This window comes from Vipera berus (assembly GCF_964194415.1).
Source record: "Vipera berus genome assembly, chromosome: 6".
NCBI lineage: Eukaryota > Metazoa > Chordata > Lepidosauria > Squamata > Viperidae > Vipera > Vipera berus.
In genome coordinates this window covers 36,314,926-36,339,103 of record NC_138208.1, presented here as the reverse complement: position 1 = coordinate 36,339,103, position 24,178 = coordinate 36,314,926, and the positions used below count along the sequence as shown (strand labels likewise).

At 44.2% G+C, this 24,178-nt stretch overlaps 1 protein-coding gene across 1 annotated transcript in view; it reads left to right on the top strand.

The window, feature by feature from the left end:
* Positions 1-13,266: 13,266 nt before the first annotated feature.
* TWF1 (twinfilin actin binding protein 1) overlaps positions 13,267-24,178 on the top strand; it is a 39,211-nt gene continuing 28,299 nt past the window's right edge. The window contains exon 1 of the mRNA XM_081330384.1: positions 13,267-13,632. Coding sequence (XP_081186510.1) covers positions 13,608-13,632 — 25 coding nt within the window. The 5' untranslated portion in view covers positions 13,267-13,607. The remainder of the gene's footprint in view (positions 13,633-24,178) is intronic.

Sequence of the window (24,178 nt, the reverse complement as noted above, 5' to 3'; positions counted from 1 at the left end):
ATCAAGGTCAAGCACATATAAAAAGGATATATATTGCATTGATAGAAATTGATTCAGAGACAGAACTTGTTAAAGATTGTATGATAAAGTGGGCTCAGAATTTTCAAGAAGTCATTACAATGGATACCTGGGAAAAGATCTGGGTTAGAAATGTAAAATTTACACAGGCCCAAAATTTAAGAGAGAATTTTTATAAAATGTTTTATAGGTGGCATTTAGATCCAAAAAAATTAGCAAGTATGTATCCGAACTGTCAGCCCAAATGTTGGAGGTGTGGTTGTGAGGACGCAACGTATTTTCATATATGGTGGACTTGCAAAAAGGTTAAAGCTTTTTGGATTAAAATTTGGTGGAATATGCAAAAAATATTTAAGAAAAGGATAAAGTTCTCTCCGCAACTGTTTTTATTGGGTATTATCACAGATATCACTGTTGTAGATATTAAGTTGATGTTGAATTTAATTACGGCAGCGAGACTTTTAGTAGCGCAATATTGGAAGAAGGAAGAACTGCCGACTATAGAAGAATGGACTTTAAAAGTTTCTAACTTGGCGGAGATGGCAAAGATTTCAGCGTATTTGAAAGATCAATCGCAACAGAGATACACTGTGGAGTAGAAGAGATGGATTGATTATATTCAGAATAATTATGGAACTAAAAAGTTTCACTTAGCATTTGAATAAGTAGCGGATGTATATAATGTATAATTAGCTTGTAGTTATTTTACTAAGAGTTAAAGTGTGATAGAATTTAATATTTTATTGCATATTTTAGATTATGTTTTTTGTATTTTTATAACCTGTATTTAGCTCTGGGAAGTCGGGGAGGGGGAGGGGAGGGTTGGGGAGGGCTGGGGGAAGGGGAGGGGGAGGGGGGTTGTATTCAAAAATGTATTCTAAAACTTTTCAATAAAAAAAGAAAATGTATGGATTTTATAAAGAACAAAATGTGTTTGATAAGATATTATTAACTTCTGATGAGAAATTAAGAAATTGTATAATTTTTTGTTAACTTTAGAGATGGAAAGTGAACAAATTAAAGGACAATGATAAGGTGGGCGGAAAACTTTGGTTATAATATAGAATATGAATAATGGCAAAAATTGTGGGAGAAAAATCATAAATGGACAATGTCAACTGTGTATAAAGAAAATTTGTATAAAATGTTTTATAGATGGCACTTACCTCCAGCTAGACTAGCAAAAATGTTTAAAAATGTATCAGGTAAATGTTGGAAATGTAAACATAACTTAGGTACATATTATCATATATGGTGGACATGTGACAAGGTAAAGGCCTATTGGAAAAAAATACATGCTTGGCTAGAAAAAATATTAGGAGAACATGTAGTATTTAATCCTGAATTTTTTTTATTAGGTATAGTATCAGAAAAGATCAATAAGCAAAATTTATACTTGGTTTTACATATTGTAACTGCAGCAAGAATAAGTTATGTGCAATGTTGGAAAAATGAACAAATACCTTCAGAAGAAGAGGTAATAAAAAAGATACTGGAATGCGCAGAGATGGACAGACTAACTATTAGACTAAAAGATAAAGAAGAAACAGAATATTACTGAAGCTGGAATTTATTCTACAAATGGTTAGAAGAGAGAACCAAAGAATAGGATTTGAATATGTATTAGCGTTCTATGAATCCAGATCGCATGCTGTTTGAAAAACTAACATATATATGTAGAGGTTAAAAAAGTAATAAAAAACTTTATAACCAAAATATCTTTAAAAGTCACAACTTTGCCGTAATTAATTAAATTTGGGTAAGTGAAAGCTTCCATTGTTGAAAGCTGTCCAGGTATCTTAATATAAATTTTTGCTTTTATTTTTTTTCATTCTGAAAGAAGTCCATTTCTTATAAAGTGGTTTTTGAAATTATCTATGTGTTTTATTCTTCCCATACCACAGAAAGGCATACCAACCAATTTGTAGGTTATGCCCCTCTAGGTATAATAGTCTTTTGTCTCTAAGCATTATCCATTCTTTAAGCCATGTTAAAATAGTTGCTTGATAGTATAATGTCCAGTCGGGCAGCCCAAATCCTCCACTTTCTTTCGCTTCTTGTAGCATTTTCAGTCTAATTCTAGCTTTTTTCCCTTGCCAGATAAATTTCAATATTGTTGCATTCAGTTCATCAAAAAAGGCTTTTCCCAGCCTTACAGGAATCATTTGAAATAAAAAGAGTATTTTTGGTAAGATATTCATTTTTATTGTTGCTATTCTCCCCAGCATTGAAAGTTGTAAGTTTTTCCACTTTTCCAGAACCAATTTTATTTGTTTTATCTTCTTTTATTGTTACACATCTTGCTGTTAGATAAGTTCCCAAATATTTGACTTTTTAACTATTTGGAGATTTGGTTTTTTTTTTTGTTAGATGAATTTCTTTGTTGTTCTGTTAGATTCTTTGTTAGCACTTTAGTTTTTTCTCTGTTTATTTTCAACCCTTCCACTTCTCCAATTTTTTCTATTTTCTCCATAAGTTTAGTGCTTGTTTCCAATGGATCTTCCAATATAAAAACCAAATCATCTGCAAATGCTTGTAGTTTATATTTTTCATCTTTTATCTCCAGTCCTTTAATTCCTATATCTTGTCTGATGTTTCTATTCAATACTTCCAGTGTTAGTATAAATAGTAACAGAGATAGTGGGCATCCCTGTCTTGTGCCTTTCTTAATGTTAGAGTTTTCTGTAAAATCTCCATTTACAATTATTTTAGCTGTTTGTTTACGATAAATTGTTTTAATTACATTTATAAAGTTTTCTCCAAAGTCTATTTCTGCAAGTTGCTGAAACATAATTTGCCAGTTTACATTGTCAAATGCTTTCTGTGCATCAAGGAATATTAAAGCCATCTGTTTCCTTGGATGAATTTCATAGTACTCTAACACATCAAGAATCATTCTTAAATTATTTTTTATCTGTTTTTTAGGTAGAAAACCATTTTGGTCTGTATGTATAAATTGAATCAAAAATTTCTTTAGTCTTTCTGCTATTATTGAGGCAAAAATTTTATACTCTGCATTTAATAGCGATATTGGTCTATAAGTTTTTATTTGTGTTAGATCAGAATCTACTTTGGGTATTAAAGTAACGTTGGCTTCAGTCCATTTATTTGGTATTTTAGCCTCCAGTAGTATTTCATTAAACAGTTCTTAATATATTAAACAGGACTTAATACATCTTGTAATGATTTATAAAACTCTGCAGGTAATCCATCTGGACATGGAGTCTTATCGTTTTGCCTTTTTTATAGCCTCTATAATCTCCATCATTGATATTTTTCCATTTAGAGGGTTACCAGTGACCTCACTGCAAGATGGGTGCTGGGAAATGAAGCTCCGTTCCCCAAGTCCGATTTCTACCATCTGGGGAGTCCACTTATAGTTCAAGAGGGAGGGATAAGGAAAAAAGCCCCTTCCTGGTGCTTGGGGATTTCTTGCTTTTGAATGCTTTTTCCCAGAACCAATATTTTCGCTTGTAGAGAGATAAGGAAAGTAGTCTCATTTGGATCAGCTGTTTTGCTTTCCGCTTTTAGAATTCGTTGTCTCCGACAATCAGCTGCTTCTGGCTGACCGCATGGGTGCAGTCAGCCATTATTCCTGCCGGTCGCAAGGGCTCCTTTGGATCAAACGGGCCAGCTACTGCTGGCCTGCAATCTGCAAAGTTTCAGCCTTTGGCCAGTTGCCTCTATAGGGAAACTTTTGGTCCTATTGGACTCCCCAGCTGGTAGAAATCAGGCTTGGGGAATGGAGCTTCATTCCCCAGTGCCCAACTTGCAGTGACGTCACCGGAAACTCTCTGAGTTTTTCTTTTTTCTCGTCTCTGCCTACTTCATTGTTTGATTTGTTTTCTTGGGATTTATGATTGGTTTTGAGTTCGAGGGATTCTAAAGATTGGTCACCCTCTCCCCTCAATTTTAGTTTAAAGCCCTCCTGATGAGTTGGGCCAGTCTTTTTCTGAATACATTTTCCCCTGTTTTCATGAGGTTGCAGCCCATCTCTTGCTAAGAGTCCTTTCTATAGTTAATGCAGTCCATGGTTCAGAAAACCAAAGTTTTTTTGGCAACACCTGTTGTGATTCAGGGTCAGCCTGTGGGTTCGGCAGTTGGGTCGGACGACTCAGAGGAGGAGGAGGGGGGTGTTGAAGACCTTGCTGAGGGGGTTGAAGATCTTGCTGATGAGAGCCCTCAGCCAGGCCCCTCCCACTTGCTCACCACGGAGACCCAGCTGTGTGAGCCTGACAGCGTGGATGAAGATGACCCACAGCTGGCCCTGTTCAAGGATGCCCGACGCAGGAGGCAGTCAATTAGGAGTAAACAGAGGAAGGCAATGGGGCTTCTTGGAAGGAGGCAGAGAGAAGCCACGCCCTGAACTCTATATAAGGGAAATGTGTGGGAGGGCTGGTTTGCTGAAGGCAACCGCTCGGATAGTTCATGTTTCTTAAAGCTCCTGTTTCTTGGTTTGTCTTGTTCCATTTGTTTTTGTTGCAATAAATTTGGCAGGCGTAATTCCAGCCTCTTGCCTTCTTGAAAAAGGGGTTGTCCCTGCCTTTTCTGCAGGGCCGGTAGCAGGCTGGTACAGAACAGTTTGCCTTCAGCCTCCCACCCCTTACTAATATTATGGAGCAGCTACGTGCTGAGAATGCCCAGCTCACCCAGCAACTCACTTTGCTGGCAGCTCAGGTGGCTCAACTGCAAGCTCAGGTTCATGCTGCACCCCCACCATCACCCCCACCCAGGAGAAAATGCCAAGTTGCGATGCCGGAAAAATTTACAGGCAATCCAGAACTGTTTCCTGCTTTCTTGGGACAATGCCAGCTCTTTATCAGCGTGAGAGCAGCCGATTTCCCCACTGACCGGGATAAGGTGGGGTTTGTGTTAAGCCTTCTTTCGGGTGATGCAGCTCATTGGGGCACACCTCTGCTGGCTCAACCTAGCCCATTGTTGGACAACTTTGTGGGGTTTTGTGATCATATGCGTCTGATGTATGAGGACCCTATTAAGACACAGACTGCTACTCGATGCCTGAAAGCTCTGAGGCAGGGTCAACGCCCCCTACAGGGCTATATCAGCGATTTCCGGATGCTTAGCCAGGATTCCGCCTGGAATGAGGCTGCGCTTGTGGATGCCTTCCAGGATGGATTGTCGGAGGAGATGTTGGATGAGCTGGCCCGTGTGGATATTCCCTCAGACCTGAATGGGCTGATCCATCTCTGCCTGCGGATCGATGCTCGGTTGCAGCAGCGAAGGAGTCGCCGTGCCACCCCACAGACCCCTGCAGCCCCTGTTGTGCGTGAGACCCCAGTTCAAAGGGAGGAGCCAATGGAGCTGGGTGCCGCCAGGTCTCGTCTATCGGTGACTGAAATGAACAGACGACGATCGGGGGGGTTGTGTTTTTACTGTGGGGACCCTGGGCATTTGGCTGCTTTTTGCCCAAAGAAGCGACAGCGGGCATCAGTGATCCAGTCTGCCCCGAGAAAGTCCCCTACTTTTCTGTCGGGAAACGCCCCGAGCCCGATCTAGACGGTGTGATAGATCGGGCGTCCCACAACAACACTGAGCGACGTCTTTCCGATGCTGCCTGTGGACCTCCACGGCATCTGATATTGGAGGCACGTCTGATCCTTCCTGGCAAGCCAGAGGGGATTCCAGTCCATGCCTTAATTGACTCTGGGGCCAACACAAATTTTATGGACTCAGCATTTGTGGCCAAATGGGCTGTTCCCCAGTGCCCGGTGGATCCGCCCATGTTAGTGGAGACTATCGATGGTCGAGTGCTCCTGTCTGGGCCAATTATGGCCACCACGCAACCATTATGTATGGCCATCAGTTCCCATGTGGAGGCCATCCAGTTCTATATCACCTCAGATCTGAACTTCCCCGTGGTCTTGGGACTGGCGTGGCTCCGGGAGCAGGACCCACAGATCTATTGGTCACAGAACTTGGTCACCTTCCCAAGCTTGCAGTGCGTGGACCACTCCCGCCATATCTGTGCCAGCCAGGTGGAGGGTTCCCCAGGGGTTTCCTTGCCTCCCGAACTGTCCGACTTTGCTGATGTGTTCAGCGAGACAGAGGCGGATCAATTACCCCCACACAGGCCCTATGACTGCCCCATTGATTTAGTCCCTGATGCGCCTCTCCCAGTGGGGCGTTTGTACTCCATGTCGGACCCCGAGTTGGCTGCATTGCAGGACTTTCTGGAGAAGAATTTGGCTCGCGGTTTCATCCGGCCCTCGTCCTCGCCAGTGTCTGCACCCGTGCTGTTCGTCAAAAAGAAGTTGGGCGAATTGCAGCTTTGCTGCGATTATAGGAAACTCAACGCCATTACGGTGCGCAATCGTTACTCGCTGCCCCTCATCCCCGAACTCTTGGACTGACTCCGGGAGGCTAAGATCTTCACGAAACTGGACCTGCGTGGAGCTTACAACCTCGTCAGGGTTCGGCCGGGTGATGAGTGGAAGACGGCGTTTGGTACTCGCTATGGACATTTTGAGTACACGGTGATGCCGTTTGGCCTGACCAACGGCATCACCGTGTTTCAGCATTTCATGAATGACATTTTCCGGGATTTGTTGGATCAGTTTGTCGTGATCTACTTGGACGACATCTTGATCTACTCCCCGTCGTGTGAGGTGCACCATCAGCATCTCCATCAGGTCCTGCAGCGACTGCGAGAACATCGGCTGTTTGCCAAGTTGGAGAAGTGCCAGTTCTACCGGGTGACCATCGATTTCCTGGGTCACCGCATTTCTCCTGAGGGCATCGCCATGGGGCCGAGTAAGGTTGAGTCTTTGCAGAGTTGGCAACCCCCGCGTCGCGTGAAGGATGTTCAGCGACTTCTTGGGTTCGCCAACTATTACCGAACTTTCATCCCTGGGTTTGCTGCCTTGACAGCCCCCCTCACCCGGCTCCTGCAGAAGAAGACTTGGTTCCAGTGGAACGCTCCAGAACAACAGGCTTTCCAGACTTTGAAGGAAGCCTTCATGAAGGAGCCCATCTTGAAGCATCCTGACCCGCAACGGCCGTATGTTGTGGAGGCGGACGCCTCCAAAATTGCCATTGGGGCGCTGTTACTCCAGGCAACGACGCCCAGCGGTACCCACTTCCCTTGCGCGTACCATTCACGAAAACTGAACCCTTTGCAGTGCAATTATACAATCTGGGAGAAGGAGCTGCTGGCCATCAAAGTGGCGTTCGAGGCCTGGAGGCATCATCTGGAGGGAACGCGGCATCAAATCGAGGTCCGGACGGACCATAAGAATTTGGAAAGCCTGCAGACCACTCGGAATTTGAACCAACGCCAGATCCAGTGGTCTCTTTTCTTTACGAGGTTTGACTTCCGGGTTCAGTACATACCTAGCGGGCACAATCAAAGAGCGGATGCTCTGAGGGGGGGAAAGGTGCCACCGTCTTGGAGAACAGCTTTTATTTTCTTGATTCCGAAGGAAGACCAAGATGCTACTCAAGTTAAAAATTACAGACCGATATCGCTTTTAAATACAGATTACAAGATATTTGCTAAGGTTTTGGCTAATAGACTGATGAGGGTTCTGCAACAGGTGATTCATGGGGACCAAACAGGATTTATTAGTGGTAGGCAAATGAAAAATAATGTGAGGCATATAGTTGATGTGTTAGAGTTTTTGGAAAGGAACAACCAGATCTCTGCGGCGCTAATTTTTTTAGATGCTGAAAAAGCTTTTGATCAATTGAATTGGCAATTTTTGTTGAAAGTTTTAGATAAAATGGATTTTGGGGAAAATTTTGTGCAACCGATCAGGGCATTATATCAAAAACAAACTGCCCGAATTATAGTTAATAATAGCTTGACAGAAGCATGTAATATTGAGAAGGGCACAAGGCAAGGGTGTCCGTTATCGCCCTTGTTATTTGTGTTAACATTAGAGATATTATTGACTAAAATACGGAATTCGGAAAAAATTAAGGGGATACAAATTAGAGATCAGGATTATAGATTGAGAGCATTCGCAGATGATCTGGTTGTTACAGTGACTCAGCCAGAGAACTCTGTTGTGGACCTGATGGAGATAATAACACAATATGGGAAGGTTTCTGGATTTAAAGTTAATACACAGAAAACCAAAATTTTGGTCAGAAATATGACAGTATCGCAAAAGGCTCTTTTAGAAGGATTAACTGGATTTGAGATTGCTAAAAGGGTCAAATATTTGGGGGTGTTTTTGTCACCCTCTAATACTAAGTTATTTAAAAATAATTATGAAAAACTATGGGGTAAAATTCAAAAAGAAATGGAGAGTTGGGGAAAATTGCAATTGTCTTTGTTGGCACGGATTGCAGCAGTGAAAATGAATGTCCTGCCTAAATTTTTATTTTTATTTCAAATGATACCGATTCTTAAGAAAGATTCTAATTTGGAGGAATGGCAGCGAGGTATCAATAAATTTGTGTGGGCAGGGAAAAAGCCACGAGTTAAACTTAAGATTATGCAGGATACTCGTGAGAGAGGTGGGCTTAAAATGCCCAATTTTAAATTATATTATGAAGCTGCTGCATTAGTAGGAATAAGTGATTGGATTAATTTGACACAAGAGAGATTATTAAATCTTGAGGGCCATGACTTGTTGTTTGGCTGGCATGCATATTTGTTGTATGATAAGAAGGTAGACAATGTGTTTAGAGTGCATATTTTAAGACAGGCATTGCTGAGAGTCTGGAAGAAGTATAGACATAAGCTAGATTGCAAGATACCACTATGGGCAATTCCAAAACACGCAATAGAAAATATACATGCTGGTTTCAAACATGATGTGACTACGTACAAGGAGATCCTAAGTTTGGAAAGAAATGTCTGGTGTTTGAAATCATATAGCCTCTTGCGAGAAGAGAAGGTTGTTCAAAACTGGTTTCAATATACTCAGTTATGGGCCAGGTGGAAAGAAGACCAGAAAAATGGTTTTACAATGACTGATGAAAATTTGATAAAGCAAATTAGAAATCAGGGACCCGCACATATTAAACGGATATATCTTGCGCTGATAGAGATTGATTCGGAAACAGAACTTGTTAAGGATTGTATGATAAAATGGGCCCAAAACATTCAGGAAGTTATCACAATGGACACGTGGGAAAAGATTTGGGTGAGGAACGTAAAATTCACACAAGCTCAAAATCTAAGAGAGAACTTTTACAAAATGTTTTATAGATGGCATCTAGATCCTAAAAAGCTTGCAAGTATGTATCCGAATTATCAGCCTAAATGTTGGAGGTGCGGTGATGAAGACGCAACATATTTTCACATATGGTGGACTTGTAAAAAGGTTAAGGCTTTTTGGATAAAAGTCTGGTGGAACATGCAGAAGATTTTTAAACAGAGGATAAAGTTTTGTCCGCAACTTTTTTTGTTGGGAATAATTACAGATGCTACAGTTGTGGACACTAAGTTGATGTTGAATTTTATTACGGCAGCAAGACTTTTGATAGGTCAGTATTGGAAGAAAGAGGAACTGCCGACCATAGAAGAGTGGACTTTAAAGGTTTCCGACCTGGCAGAAATGGCGAAGATTTCGGCCTATTTGAAAGATCACTCGCAAGAACGCTATATTATGGAATGGAGAAAATGGATTGAGTTTATCCAGAACAAGTATAGGGTTAAGAAGTTTTATGTAGCATTTGAATGAGTCTTCTTTCTTTTTTTCTTTTTTTCTTTTAGTTTTTTTTATATATATTCAATATTACTAAGGTTTGTTTTATCCTATATAAGCTAGAGAGTGATGGATTTTAGAGTTTATAGTTGTTAGTATATGGTTGTTTATGATTGTTTTTTTTATATACCTTGTATTTAGCTCTGGGAAGTCGGGGGGGGGAGGGGGGGAGGGGGGAGAGGTAGGGGGGAGGGAGAAGGGAGGGGGAGGGGGGGTTTTAAAGGAAAATTGTATGTTAAAACTTTTCAATAAAAAAAAAAAAAGAGCGGATGCTCTGTCCAAGAAGCCCGAATACTCCCGAGTGGAAGACAAGCTTCTGCCCAGGACAGTGATCCCCGTCGAGTCTTTTGCTGCGGTGCGGGAGCCGGTTGATATACGGGCTCGGATCCGGGAGGCACAGCAGCAGGAGGTGTGGGTGGCTCAGCGGAAGGAGGAGGTGGGGCCAGATTCTTCTTGGACGGTCACGGATGGACTCTTGTATTACCGTGACCGGCTCTACATTCCGGGAGGGCCACTCAGGGGACTCATCCTCAGCCAGTGTCACGATAACCCGGCGGCGGGGCATTTTGGCCTGTTCAAGACCCTGAACCTGGTCTCCCATACCTTCTGGTGGCCCCGAGTCCGACACGACGTCCAGTCCTATGTTACCTCCTGCATCCCATGCAGGCAGGCCAAGTCAATGACAGGGGCCCCGCCTGGATTACTGCAGCCTTTGCCGACACCCAAAAGACCCTGGGGGGCTGTGTCCATGGACTTTCTGATGGATTTACCCCCATCCTCTGGTTTTACGACAGTGTATGTGGTGGTGGACATGCTGACCAAGATGGCGCACTTCATCCCCTGTCGCGGCTTACCGTCAGCCCGCACCACTAGTCGTATGTTCATTCAGCAGGTGTTTCAGCTACACGGCCTCCCTGATAGAGTCGTCTCTGATAGGGGGGGCCAGTTTACAGCCTGCTTCTGGCAGGAGTTGATGCATGCGTAGGATATCAATATTTGCCTCTCGTCCGCGCATCATCCTCAAACTGACGGGGGAACTGAGAAGGTAATTGGTATCCTGGAACAATATCTGCGCTGCTACGTCAATCTGCAGCAAAACAATTGGGTGGACTATCTGGCCATAGCTGAGTTTGCATTTAACAATTCGCAGCACACCTCCACACAGGTGACACCGTTCTTGGCCAATGTGGGATATCACTCCCGGTTTTTCCCCCTTTCTCCCGTGGACTCACCGGAGCCGGCAGTGAACGACTTCATGGCAGAGTTACAGGCGATCCATCGATTGGTGCGACGTCAGTTAGAGAAGGCCAAGGCCGATTACAAAAGGTTTGCTGATCGGTCAAGACGGGATACGCCTCCACTATCAGTGGGAGATCGGGTCTTGTTGTCCACCAGGAACCTACCATCAACACGGCCGGTGAGAAAGTTAGATCACCGATATTTAAAACCGTTCCCAGTCGAGGCTGTCATCAATCCGGTCGCCTATCGCTTAACTCTGCCACATTCCCTGCGCGTGCACCCAGTCTTTTATCGGTCTCTGTTGGTCCTCGAGCAACCGTCCTGTCCACTCCGCCGAGCGGAACCTCCCCCATCAGGACCTCGTGATGGAGGCAGCACCCCCGAGTACGAGGTCGCCAGCATCAGGGATTCCCGTTGGCTGAAAGGTCGTTTCCAGTACCTGATTGAATGGAAAGGTTACGGACCAGAGGACTTCACCTGGGAAGACGCGACCGCCGTTCATGCCCCTGCGTTGGTGACCGCTTTCATGAACAATTTCCATCCCGACCGCATCCGGATCGGCAGACCCGGGGGAAGGGCCCTGCTGTGCGGGATAGTGTTGTGATTCAGGGTAAGCCTGTGGGTTCGGCAGTTGGGTTGGACGACTCAGAGGAGGAGGAGGGGGGTGTTGAAGACCTTGCTGAGGGGGTTGAAGATCTTGCTGATGAGAGCCCTCAGCCAGGCCCCTCCCACTTGCTCACCACGGAGACCCAGCTGTGTGAGCCTGACAGCGTGGATGAAGATGACCCACAGCTGGCCCTGTTCAAGGACGCCCGACGCAGGAGGCAGTCAATTAGGAGTAAACAGAGGAAGGCAATGGGGCTTCTTGGAAGGAGGCAGAGAGAAGCCACGCCCTGAACTCTATATAAGGGGAATGTGTGGGGAGGGCTGGTTTGCTGAAGGCAACCGCTCGGATAGTTCATGTTTCTTAAAGCTCCTGTTTCTTGGTTTGTCTTGTTCCATTTGTTTTTGTAGCTATAAATTTGGCAGGCGTAATTCCAGCCTCTTGCTGTTTGTAAAGGGGTTGTCCCTGCCTTTTCTGCAGGGCCGGTAGCAGGCTGGTACAGAACACCACCAACCCTTTAGACCAAGGGTAGGCAATCTTGGCTCTTTTATGACTTGTGGACTTCAACTCCCAGAATTCCTGAGTCAGCTATGCTGACTCAGGAATTCTGGGAGTTGAAGTCCACAAGTCATAAAAGAGCCAAGGTTGCCTACCCCTCCTTTAGACCGTGATTAATTTCTAGAATTTTTTTCTCTTAATTGGGGTTGGCCTTTTGTTGGGAGTACTGATGAGAACACTACTTGTGCTCCTAGCTTCTTAACTTTATTGCCTAGTTGTTTTGTATTCAGGTTCTTTGTTGTGTCATTCATCTCAATGTGGAGGAAGAGGAAAGGGTAGTAATCAGTAGGCCTAATTATTTTGGTTAGGTTCTCAGCCGCATCTTTGATTTTTGCTCCAGGGAGACAATATACCTCTCTGGATTATATGTCTGGTCTGCAGATGGATGATTCCATTCCTTTGAGGATAGAATCTCCTATTACCAACACTCACCTTCCTTTGAGGGAGGGCTGCAGTCTGGGGTGCTTTTTTAAAAAAATCCCATTTATATCCCACCCTTCTCCGAAGACTCAGGGCGGCTTACAATCTAAGAAGCACAAATCAATGTGCTTAGCAATAGCCTTCATTCTTTCTATATGCCTGCTTATTAGGGCTTTCAACCCCCCCCCCAGTGGCATTTTTACAAAGTCAGCTTATTGCCCCCAACAATCTGGTTCCTCATTTTACCTACCTCGGAAGGATGGAAGGCTGAGTCAACCTTGAGCCTGGTGGGACTCAAACCTGCACTAATTGCAGGCAGCTGGTGTTATTTAAGGAGGCATTAGCCCACTGCTCCACCAAGGCTCTTTTATTATACACATTAGAAAACTACATTACATTACTTTTCAACATAATCGCCATTCAAATTGAGGCACCTGTCATAACATCTTACAAGGTTTGAAATTCCTTTGTAGTAGTCACTCGGTGCCAAATCTGGGCAATGGGAGTGTGAATTTTTGCTTTAAAGCAAAGTGTTCATAGGGTTTATTTTTTGTTAAGTTTTTAGACGAAATGTTTAATATGGACAAGTCATATAGAAGGACAAGACCATAAATTAAGTTTCTCATTCTTGGATCTCTATAGATGTTTTTTCTTTGCAGTTGACATACAGTTCTAATAAAGAGTAAATTGTTCTAGACTAGGATTACGTCGAAAACCAGCCTCTGGTGGAATTCTACGAAGAGGTATTGGGAATGAAATGAATCAAAGCTAGTAGGGTTGACTTGGACCTCTGCACGTCCGGGATCGCCTAATATCTTGTAAGAAATGTTGCAAGACGAGTTTCGGACCTCCCCTTTTTCCCAGCGAGCAGCGGTGGGATGTAGTCTAGTGGCAGCGGCGGGCGGCGCTCTCCGTGGCTCCCGGCGAAATTCCAGCCGGAAGGAGCTACTGGCTGGGCAAAGGCGGGCGAGCGGCTGAGTGGTGGCAAAGCGTCACGTCAGTGTCCCGCGCCAGTCTGGACTCTTGGTGGTGACTCCTACCTTTGCCTGCTGCCACAGTTGTAAGTGCGAATAGCTGCTATTGCTGAAGTCATGTCCCACCAGACCGGCATCCAAGGTAAGGTACAGTATCTTTCGGGGCAATCTGTGGTTTTGGGTTTCCTCCTTTCTCCTTTTATTTGTTTTTGGATTTCCCACTGGGGCGTTGAGAAAGAGCACTAACCCTCCCCCCGTGCACCCGATTGGCTCTGCTAGAGGCCACGGGGGGGGACTTCTGGCGATTAGATTTAATCCATTCGTCCAATATGCAGACTTACGGTTTCCGCCTGTGGAATTTACGCCTTTATTTTTAGAAGAAAGCGAGGGATGCCTCTGAATATATGAGGAGTGCTTTGCTTTTCTGCTTTGTTTTGTTGATTGAGGGAAGTCTAGGTCAGAAACTTAATTCCGGACAAAGGAAGCGGAGACCGGGATGATAGGCTTTCAATGCCCTCTCTTTTCTCACTTCTTATTTGAAGCCATAAAGTGATCGAGTCGTTGCAAAGTCCGTCCAAAAAGGGTATTGTTATTGTAGGTAGCAAACACACAAAACAGTGTAGCAATGGGCTTGCGGAGAGGCTCGGCTCTTAATTGCCACCAGGGTGACATTGTGAAGTAGGTTGAGAGGAGGAGAGAAGATTAGAGGCGGCGGCGGCGGCTTGCGCTAGCCTCTTGGGAGTCGCGCCTGCTTGCAGACGAACCGAGGTTTCCGAGCTAAACGATTAGCGCTGGAAACAAATATACTGGGGATTGTTTTGGACGACGCTTGGTTAAGGTTCAACTTTCGCAGGCTCGCATTTGACTACAGCGCCTTATATGACAAATGCTAACCTTATCCTCATTTTTTCTCTGTGTGAACGAATTCGAAACATACTCAGCTCCGGGATTTATCGTCCTATTGCCCTGCACGGGAAAGAAACCTTGTTGAAATCTTAATTGCAGATAGCTGGCTAGAGGCTGAAACATCAGCTAGCCCAGGGGTCTTCAAACTTGGCCCTTTTATGTCTTGTGGACTTCAACTCTCAGAATTCCTCAGCCAGGCACGCTGACTGAGGAATTCTGGGAGTTGAAGTCCATAAGTCATAAAAGGACCAAGTTTGAAGACCCCTGAGCTAGCCAGTCATAATTTAGCATACAGGATCTTATGAATCAAGTTTGTGTGGTCAAGTGATGGCCAAGGTCTCCAAACTCTTCATGCAGTTTTTGATTATTCATTGTCTCCAAACATTTATTACATTATGAAAATAATGTAATAAATACTACTTTAATAGTACTCTTACAAATATTTACCCCCTGGATAGTCCCATCCACCCAAATGGACCACTTTGGGGAGCCCTGGTTTATAACCAAGATGTGAGCAAACATTAGAAAATGGGTTAATTCCAATAACCATAGTTAACAGCTGGTAAGACAGTCAGATTGACAAGGCGAATTGCAGGAATTTTGTAAAGTTTCTTACTATTATGAAAAAGGGATAGAAAGGCCATGTTGGGAGGAATTCCCCCATTTAGGCTCTTCCAGCTGGGATTGTTAAGTATTTGTTTGCCTGGGGCTGTTTAGGGTTTTTCCTATATTGGTTAATGCATGTTTGATTAAATCATATTTTTTATTGGGGTAAAGGGGGTGTCTCATCAATTCCCCCATTTTGGGCTATCACTGGTGTTCTAATGATTAGCCCAACTGGTTCTGCATATACCTGATAGTGATGATCAATCTGGCACATCATGAAAGAGGTCTTTTTATCTTGCTTGTCAGTTCTGGTAGGGACCATGCAGATCTTTTAGACATCTTAACCCTAAAGGGATTAATTAGCATAGGCAGCAAAGGATGACTCCACCTACTATGACTATGATTATGGTTGCAATGAGAATTTTTAACAATGAAAGTCTGGTAACCACGAAAAGAGCCAGGAGAGGTCCCAGGATGATTGGTTGTGCCCAATATTCTGTGCCAATTCTTTTAGATGTTTAATGTCTTGTTCAATTAGTCCAGATTGGTCGGATAGATTAAAACAGCAAAGTCCCTGGAATTCTTCACAGCCATGATTATGCCTTAATAATAAGTAATCAATAGCTGCTCAATTCTTGATGTTTGCTTGTCTAACTTGCCTTAACTCTTTGTTTAGAGCATCAAGGGCATGGGAGGTAGTGTTTAAACTTTTTGCTAGGGTGCATGCCAAGCTGTTGAGGTTTCTGGAGTTATGTACTGCCAGTCCTGGCACTCCAACTAGCTAGATAGCCAATGCAACATATTCTGCTGTGGTGAGAAGGGAGACTTTTGAATCACAGTCGGGTTCTAAAGTGTGGAAACTTCTCTTTTGTCGCCTACACAGAGAGGGCATCAACATAGTTAATTGCCCAAGTGTGCAGAGTCCTCATGTAGAGTTAGCTGGTAAGTAAGAGTAAGCCATTTTCCCACAGAGTAAGAACCATCCTGGTGGAAGTTTCATGTGGTTGTACGAGAAGGTGATATCTTCAGTATGGTTGCAAATTAACTCTGTGTTGTTGAGGTTATGGATTTCTGTAAATCTGGATATGTAGTGCCCTATTAGTGTAAAACATGTTGCTGAGTGTATGACAGTGTTTCTTTCTGCAACTTTACTGCTGTGTGAGTTATCAGCAGGACTTGGTAAGGACTGGTCCACTTAGGTTGCAATGGTGATTTTCTGATATAGGCCTTTATCCAAATTCAGTCTCCTGGCTCGAAGGGATGCAGATTTTCTTCCAATGGCAGGGTCTGCTTTAAGGCGCTCTGTTTCCCCAACTCCCAGAGCTTTTGCTGTAGGGCTATAAGATAAGATGATACAACCACCTCCCCTCTCTCTAGGCAGAGGGAGTGTGGGTCCAGACCTTTTAGTGTGTCAGGTGGGTGGCCGAACAGTAGTTCAAAGGGGGAGATGCCCAAATCCCATCTTGGCCAGGTTCTAAGGTGGAAAAAGGCTATAGATAATACTTGGGGCCAGGGTGGGTGTGTCTCCTGGCACAATTTACCCAGGAGGGTCTTTAACTCTCTATTCTGGTGTTCTAGACCCCCTGATGAGTGAGCGTGTGCCAATGTGTGTAGTTCCTGTCTGATTCTGAGTGCCTGGATGACATATGTAACAACTTGTGACACAAAGTGTGTCCCTATATCCATATCTAAGACAGTTTGGACCCCAAACCTGGGCACTCTTTTACAAGGTGTCTGGCTGTCTCCAGGGCTGTAGCATGGTGGCATGGCTATGCTTCTACCCAGTGGGTTAATTGGTCCCTGCACACTAATATATATTAGTTGCTAGCCTTTGGGAGCTGTATGTAGTCCAGCTGAAGTTTTTCAAAGGGGTGTTGAGCTCATGTTCTTCCCCCTTGGTAGATTGCCTTTTTGGAGGATGAATTGTTTGCTTGGCATGTTTGACATCCTCTGGCTATGCGGGTAGCCACACTGTACACTCCTGGAGCATACCGTACCCACCATAGCCTGTGTCCTTCAGTGCCCTTTCGAGTGTAACTGTTGGCATATTAGGCATAGTAGATGCCTAGGGGCTGTGGGTCTACCATAAGGGACCCACCAGAAACCATCATGATAGGTTGCTTCGCATTCCGCCCCCCCATATTTTGATTTCCTCTGGCTCTAACAAGTCTAGGTATTGTATTTTGTTTTCTAAGTGTGTTGCTAGGAAAGTGGTGGATACTGGCACGGGTTGGGTAGCAGCCCATTTAGCTCTGGCATTGGCGAATTGGTTACCTTTGGCTCTTTGAGTGTTTAAGGTTGCCGACCCATTATAACCACTTGTGGGTCTGCTCAGAAGGAGGGGGTATCCCTCTTCCACATGACTAAGTCAGCCGAGGAGAAGGGGGTATGAGTTAGGACATATTCAGCTTGGCCCCTCAGACACCTGGGTACAGGCCTGCTCAGCAGAGGGGTCATGATTTTTAGTTCGGGGTTGTCCAGGGGTATCTGAGGTTTAAGTTCAACTTGTGTCTGGTTAGGTTTTTTGACTTGGAAAGTTCAGCCCAGCAATACCAGTAAGATAGCTGAGTCGGTTCAATTCTAGACCTAAATGCTTTCAGCGTTTTAAATTCAAATGTACCGCTTTCTGGCCCAATCTGTTTTCCTCACTCATCTCTAAGCAAAGCCCATTTTTTGCATAATTTATCTGTCTCTTTTTCATGCCTGCCTGAATGGGTAGCCAATTCCTGTCCCAGGCTTCAAGCAAGTCCTTATCTCAACCCTTGAACTAGAACATCCCATGATCCCCCTATTTCCAATGTAGGGGTTCACTTTGGCTTAGTCAGGTCTGGTGCACTTGAAGCCTTCTTGTAAGCCTTCCGCCTACCACCTCACTTTTGGGGTCAAAAAGGGACCCACAGAGGACTCTGGTATCCCTAACAGAGTATGGGTCGCTCCTTCAAGGATTCTCTACCACAGTTTCAGACCAAAAAGAGGCCTGTGAGGACTCTTCTGCTCCCCCGGAGAGTATGGGTCTCTCCTGTACCAACTTTTCCTTCACAACCACAGTTTGTGGACCTCAAATGTCTGGGAGGACCTCTGCTTGCTTTCAGAGGTATGAGTCGCTCCTAACCTGGGGGTTAATTTTCCTAACTTGGGGCTTTGCTTATGAATTACTGGCAGGTGGACCCGGTCTACCAATACTGAAGTTTTACTGAAGTATTACTTTCATTGCCCGCTTAGCTCCTCTCTCTTTCTCAGAATATCGCACACTTCAGTGCCCACCCCTTGCCGGTCATGACTCCAAAAGAGCTAGCAGCAGACCAGGGGGTGGCTAGAGAACACACAGAGGGAGTGAGATCCAGCTGTTGTCAGACGAGGGTGCCCCACACATACATTCATACCTTTCCTTTCGTTCTCTAAGTCCCTTTAAATCTAGAAGTTTGAATTTGGTGGTACTCATCTTCCTTCCAGGTAGCTACTTGAACACAAGCCTCAAAGACACTCTTTGAGGAGGTGGGAGGAAGAAAGTAGCGGCCCGCGCACCTAATGGCGCACAAATCATATAACTTAAAAATAAAAACCAGCAGTGGTAGTACATTCAGGGCAAGTGTGTCTGAGATTCCTTGGATCTCAGAATGTCTGGCTTAGTTCAGTGCAACACTTGTTTTGCAGCTCTCTTGGAAACTGTCCTATCTGTAAACAAATCACTAGTCTACAAGGACAGATTATTTATCTAGGGTCTGTAATCTGTGCTCTTCAGGCAGACGTTAGGTGTCCAGTTCAGCCCTTCTACTCTACTGATCCTCCATGCTATCAGCCCCCTCTACCACAAAGATCCTGCAAGAGAAGGGCAGTGTGGACAACTGTGGGATCTGGCAGGGTGAGAGCTGTGAACCATAAACACAAAGCTTTCGCTGTGTCCCTGCACAATAGATACAGTGCCCTTGCTGGCCTTAATAGGGACATTAAGGAGACAGGTCAAGGTATTTGTGATGATAACTCAAATAAGCAGGTGATCGTGGTCCGAGATGAACAATTTGTTTTCAACAGGCAGTAGGGACAAGAAGCATATTTCTAAAATAATCAAGAATGCCAGCAAGGACTGTGATGTGGAGGCTATTGTACATCTTGGCACTAATGATCTTTCCCAAAAAGATGTACTCTCTCTGCAGAATGATTTCCAGAGCTTGGGGCAGGAACCTAGCAGAATAGGCTGTAGGCTTACTTTTTCAGAGGTTTTACCACTGTATAAGGAGCAAAATGGAAAAGGCCAGCGTATAGCAGAATTCAATATGTGGCTAAAGGAGTGGTGTAAAGGGAAGGCTTTGGTTATATTAGTCACGATGTCTGTAGCTGGTCCAATGAAATAATGTACAAAAGAGATGGTTTGCATCCATCAAAGAAAGGGACTGAGTTGCTCGGCAATAAACTCACAGATTTTCTGGAGGGATATTTAAACTAAACAACGGGGACACTGAGTTAATTGATAAAGAACATCCCTGTCCCCAGCAATCAAAAAATTACAGAGTTAACATAGATGTGTGTGCGGACAAGAATATCAACCTTGTTGTCAAGCAAAATCAAGTTTCTAATAGTGAGTGTCACACAAAGTGCACTAACCAAACAGGTGGTAAGAAAATAGGGGAACTCAGGCAACACACAGGTTATGTAGAAAGTAAACACAGGGTCAGTCATAAAGGACTCAAATGTCTATACATCAATGCACAGAGTATGAACAGTAAATAGGGTGAAATAGAAATTCAGGTTAATGAGGGCAGATATGATATTGTTGCCATTACGGAAACATGGTGGGATGAAACCCACAAATGGAACACACAGCTAGAGGGATTTAAATTATTTAAAAGAAACAGACCAAATAAAAGAGGAGGTGGAGTTGCTCTCTATATAAGAAATAACTACATCTCTACAGAAATAGAGCACAACAATGATGAAAACTGTCTTGAATGCATTTGGGTCAATATAAAAAGGGGGGGAATCTTTATCTTTATCTTTATTAGACTTATATATCGCTCTTCTGAAGGGACGCGGTGGCTCAGTGGGTTAGGACGCTGAGCTTGTCGATCAGAAGGTCGGCAGTTTGGCGGGTCGAATCCCGAGTGCCGCGTAACAGAGTGAGCACCTGTTACTCGTCCCAGCTTCTGCCAACCTAGCAGTTCGAAAGCACGTAAAAATGCAAGTAGAAAAATAGGGACCGCTCCGGTGGGAAGGTAACAGCGTTCCGTGCGCCTTTGGTGTCTAGTCATGCCGGCCACATGACCACGGAGATGTCCTCGGACAAGCGCTGGCTCTTCGGCTTTGAAACGGAGATGAGCACCGGCCCCTAGAGTCGGAAACGACTAGCACGCATGTGCGGGGGAACCTTTACCTTTACCTTTACCGCTCTTCTCCCGTAGAACTCAGGGCGGTTCACAAGGTTTTTAAAAGAACAATACAACAATTACAAAAATTAAGAACAGTTAAAATAATTACATTTAGACCTTGAATAAATATAAAACCTCGACTTCCGGTGGCTCCGCGGCGACGGAGGGAGCCTTCCCGGGCTGCCCGCGGCTCAGCTGTTGTTTTTTTCGCCCGAAACAGCGCCGATCAGCTGTTCGGGCGAATCCGAAGCCCCCTCCTCGGGAGAAGAGGAGGGGGCGAGCTCCCAGGTAGGGGTAGAGTTCTCCAGGGCCGCCTGAGCTTATGGCTTGGGCGGCTGAAGGATTGAACTCCCCCGTAGCCTGGGCTGCTCCCAGCTGGCCGTCGCCTCTGCTCCTGATTTTTGGAGCAGAGCCAGCCGTCTGCGACCACCCCTGCCTGAAGGAATGACTATGATTTAAAGGAGCAGGCAGAGCGATACAAGAGGAAATGGTAAAGAGGATTACTATGTTTTACTCTCCAGCTTGATGGACTTTTTTGGATTACAAATCTGAAGTGAAAGTGCGTCATATTTGGTAAAAGATGGCGGCTAAACCACCCCCTAAAACTCTTCGGAGTGCTGGAACTTCTCCCATGCAACAATCATTATTGCAGGCGCTGCATCCTCCTGATGTATTGACATCAAAGGACTTACAAGATGCTCTTGAAAAACATACCCAGGTAATTTTGGAATCAATTAATATTAGATTTGCACAGATGGAGGAGAAATTGGAGAAATTGGAGGAGAGAATGGAGGAGAGGATGGAACAGAAGCTCAAAGCGATGAGGGTAGACATCTTGACTTCAGTGTGTAAAGTGGCTCGGTGTGTGGAAGAATTGGAGGAAAAGCTAGAAGACTTGACTCAAAAGAATGCTATATTAGAAGCAAAAGTATTGGAGAATGAAAATAAAATGGAAAAGGAACTGTGTCTTGCTGAATATTTCCAGATGCAGTTTGCCATTAGAATTAGAGGCTTAAAGGAGAATACTAAGGAAGATCTAAAGCAGCTGGTTTCTGAGGCTTTTGAAATAGTGTTGAAACAGCCAGCATCTGAAATAAAAGGAGGCATGGACAAAGTGTTTCGTGTGAATTCATGGATTGCCAGACAGAGGAAGTTGCCTAGAGATGTGGTGGTATATTTTGCAAAAAGGGAAACTAGAGATGAAGTTATACAAGCTGCTTATGATACTAAAGTTATGATTGCTAATCAAGAAGTTTTGGTCTTAAAAGAAATTCCTCCAAAGATTCTAAGGAGAAGGAAGGATTTTACATTTCTTGTGCAAGAGCTCAAGCAACGAGATATAAGGTTCAGATGGGAGATCCCAGTGGGGTTGATGGTGACGCACGAAGGTAAAAAGTACCGTTTGGTTACTGTGATGCAAGCGCGTGATTTCTACAATAATGTTTTAAATGCAACGCCATTAACACTTTTGGAAGCTGGAAAGGGATCTGGAGAAGGAGTGCATCAAGAGGCCGAAGATGGTCAGATAGAAGACAACGGTGTTGGAGGAGATCAAGATACAACCTCGTTGGATGAATCTATAAAACAGAGGGTGACGCGTGCTGCTGCAAAACGATCTAAGAAGAGAAAGTAGCAGGAATCGCAGAAGTCTTTGGAACTTTTACGATATAGTCAAGTAGTCAAGTAGGGGAGGGGGGAAAAGATTTGGGTGTAGACGCAATATATTTCTATATTTGGTGGTTTTGTGGAAAGGGTGAGCTTTTTTGGATTAAAGTTCAAGTTTTGTTTGCAATTTTTTTTTTTTCCTTTTTTGTTGTGTTTGGAATAATTATAGATGTGGTACGGGAAGAGGAACGGTCGATTACAGAAGAGTTGACTTTAAAGTTTTTTGATTTGGGATCCTTGGTTAATTTGGAAAATTATTTGTAAGAATGTTATATCATGGAATGGATAAAATGGATGGAGTTTATTTAGGATAAGTATAGGGTTGAGAAGGGTTTTTTTTTTTTTTTCTTTTTCCTTTTTTTTTGTTTTTAATATATGTTTAATACTATTAAGGTTTGTTCCATTCTATATAAGCTAGAGAGTGTCCTTTTCTTATTCTAGTTTTTTTTTATATATATATTTAATATTGTTAAGGTTTGTTTTATCCTATATAAGCTAGAGAGTGATGGATTTTAGAATTTATAGTTGTTAGTATATGGTTGCTTAGGTTTGCTTTTTTTTATATATATATACCTTGTATTCAGCTCTGGGAAGTAGGGGGGGAGGGGGGGAGGTAGGGGGGGGAGGAGGGAGGGGGGAGGAGGGGAGGTAGGGGGGGAGGAGGGAGGGGGAAGGGGGGTTTTTCAAGGGAAAATTGTATTTTAAAACTTTTCAATAAAAAAAAAAATAAATAAATATAAAACCTCAATTAAAATCCAATTAAAACCCCAATTAATACTCTCAGTCCAGGCCAGAAAGCTCAAAGAGCCAAGTCTTCAGGTCCCGGCAGAATGAGTGAAGGTCAGGGGCAGTCCTAAGCTCTACAGGCAGCTGGTTCCAAAGGGCAGGCGCACCCACAGAGAAGGCCCTCCCCCTGGGTGTTATCCGCTGGCAATCTTTTACCGGCGGTACCCTGAGAAGACCCTCCCTGTGGGAGCGCACAGGACGAAGGGAGCTTGATGCCGGCAGCAGGTGTTCCCTCAGATATCCCGGGCCCAAGCCATTTAGGGCTTTATAGGTCATCACCAGCACCTTGAATCTCACCTGGAGGGCAACCGGAAGCCAATGCAGCTCACGGAGAAGAGGTGTTATGTGGGAGTATCGGGAAACCCCCATCACAACCCGCGCAGCTGCATTCTGCACCAGCTGAAGCCTCCGGGTGGTCCTCAAGGGCAGCCCCATGTAGAGAGCATTGCAGTAGTCCAATCGGGAGGTCACGAGCACATGAGTGACTGTGCGCATGGCATCTCGGTCCAGGTAGGGCCGCAACTGGCGCACCAGGCGAACCTGGGCAAAGGCCCCCCTGGTCACAGCTCCTATATGGTCTTCAAAACTGAGCTGCGAATCCAGGAGGACGCCCAAGTTGCGAGCCCTATCGATGGGGGGTAACACCTCACCCCCCATCATTAAAGGTGGAATGAACTGGTTAGTCCGAGATGCCGGTATGCACAGCCACTCAGTCTTGGCGGGATTGAGACGAAATGACATTACCATAGGTGTATACTATAGGCCACCCAACCAACCAGAGGAAATAGATGAACATTTTGCTAGTCAGCTAACTAAGATATCTAGGAAACACATCACAATAGTAATGAGGGACTTTAATTACCCTGACATCAACTGGGAGACAAACTGCACCAAGTGGAATATCAAACAGATTCCTGACAAACCTAGCAGACAACTTTGTCTCCCCAAAAGTAGAGAAGGGAACTAGGGGATTAGCCATTTTGGATCTAATTCTCACTAACAGAGATGAAATGATAGAAGGTGTTGAAGCCACAGGAACCTTGGGGGGAAGTGATCATGCAATATTGGAATTCAACATTATGGAAGTACAAGCAATAGAACACAGTCAAACTAGAGTCTTGGACCTTAAGAGCTAATTTCAATAAACTTATAGAGAGCTTGGGAAGGATTCCATGGATGAGAATCCTCAAGGGGAAAACAAATCAAGAAGCTTGGGAAATTTTGAAAAGTGAGATAATAAAGGCCCAGTCTAGCACAATGCCAACAAAGAAGAAAAATAACAGGTCTCAAAAGAAACCAGCATGGCTACATAAAGAACTCGCTGATCAATTGAAAGATAAAATGGACAAGTATAAAAAGTGG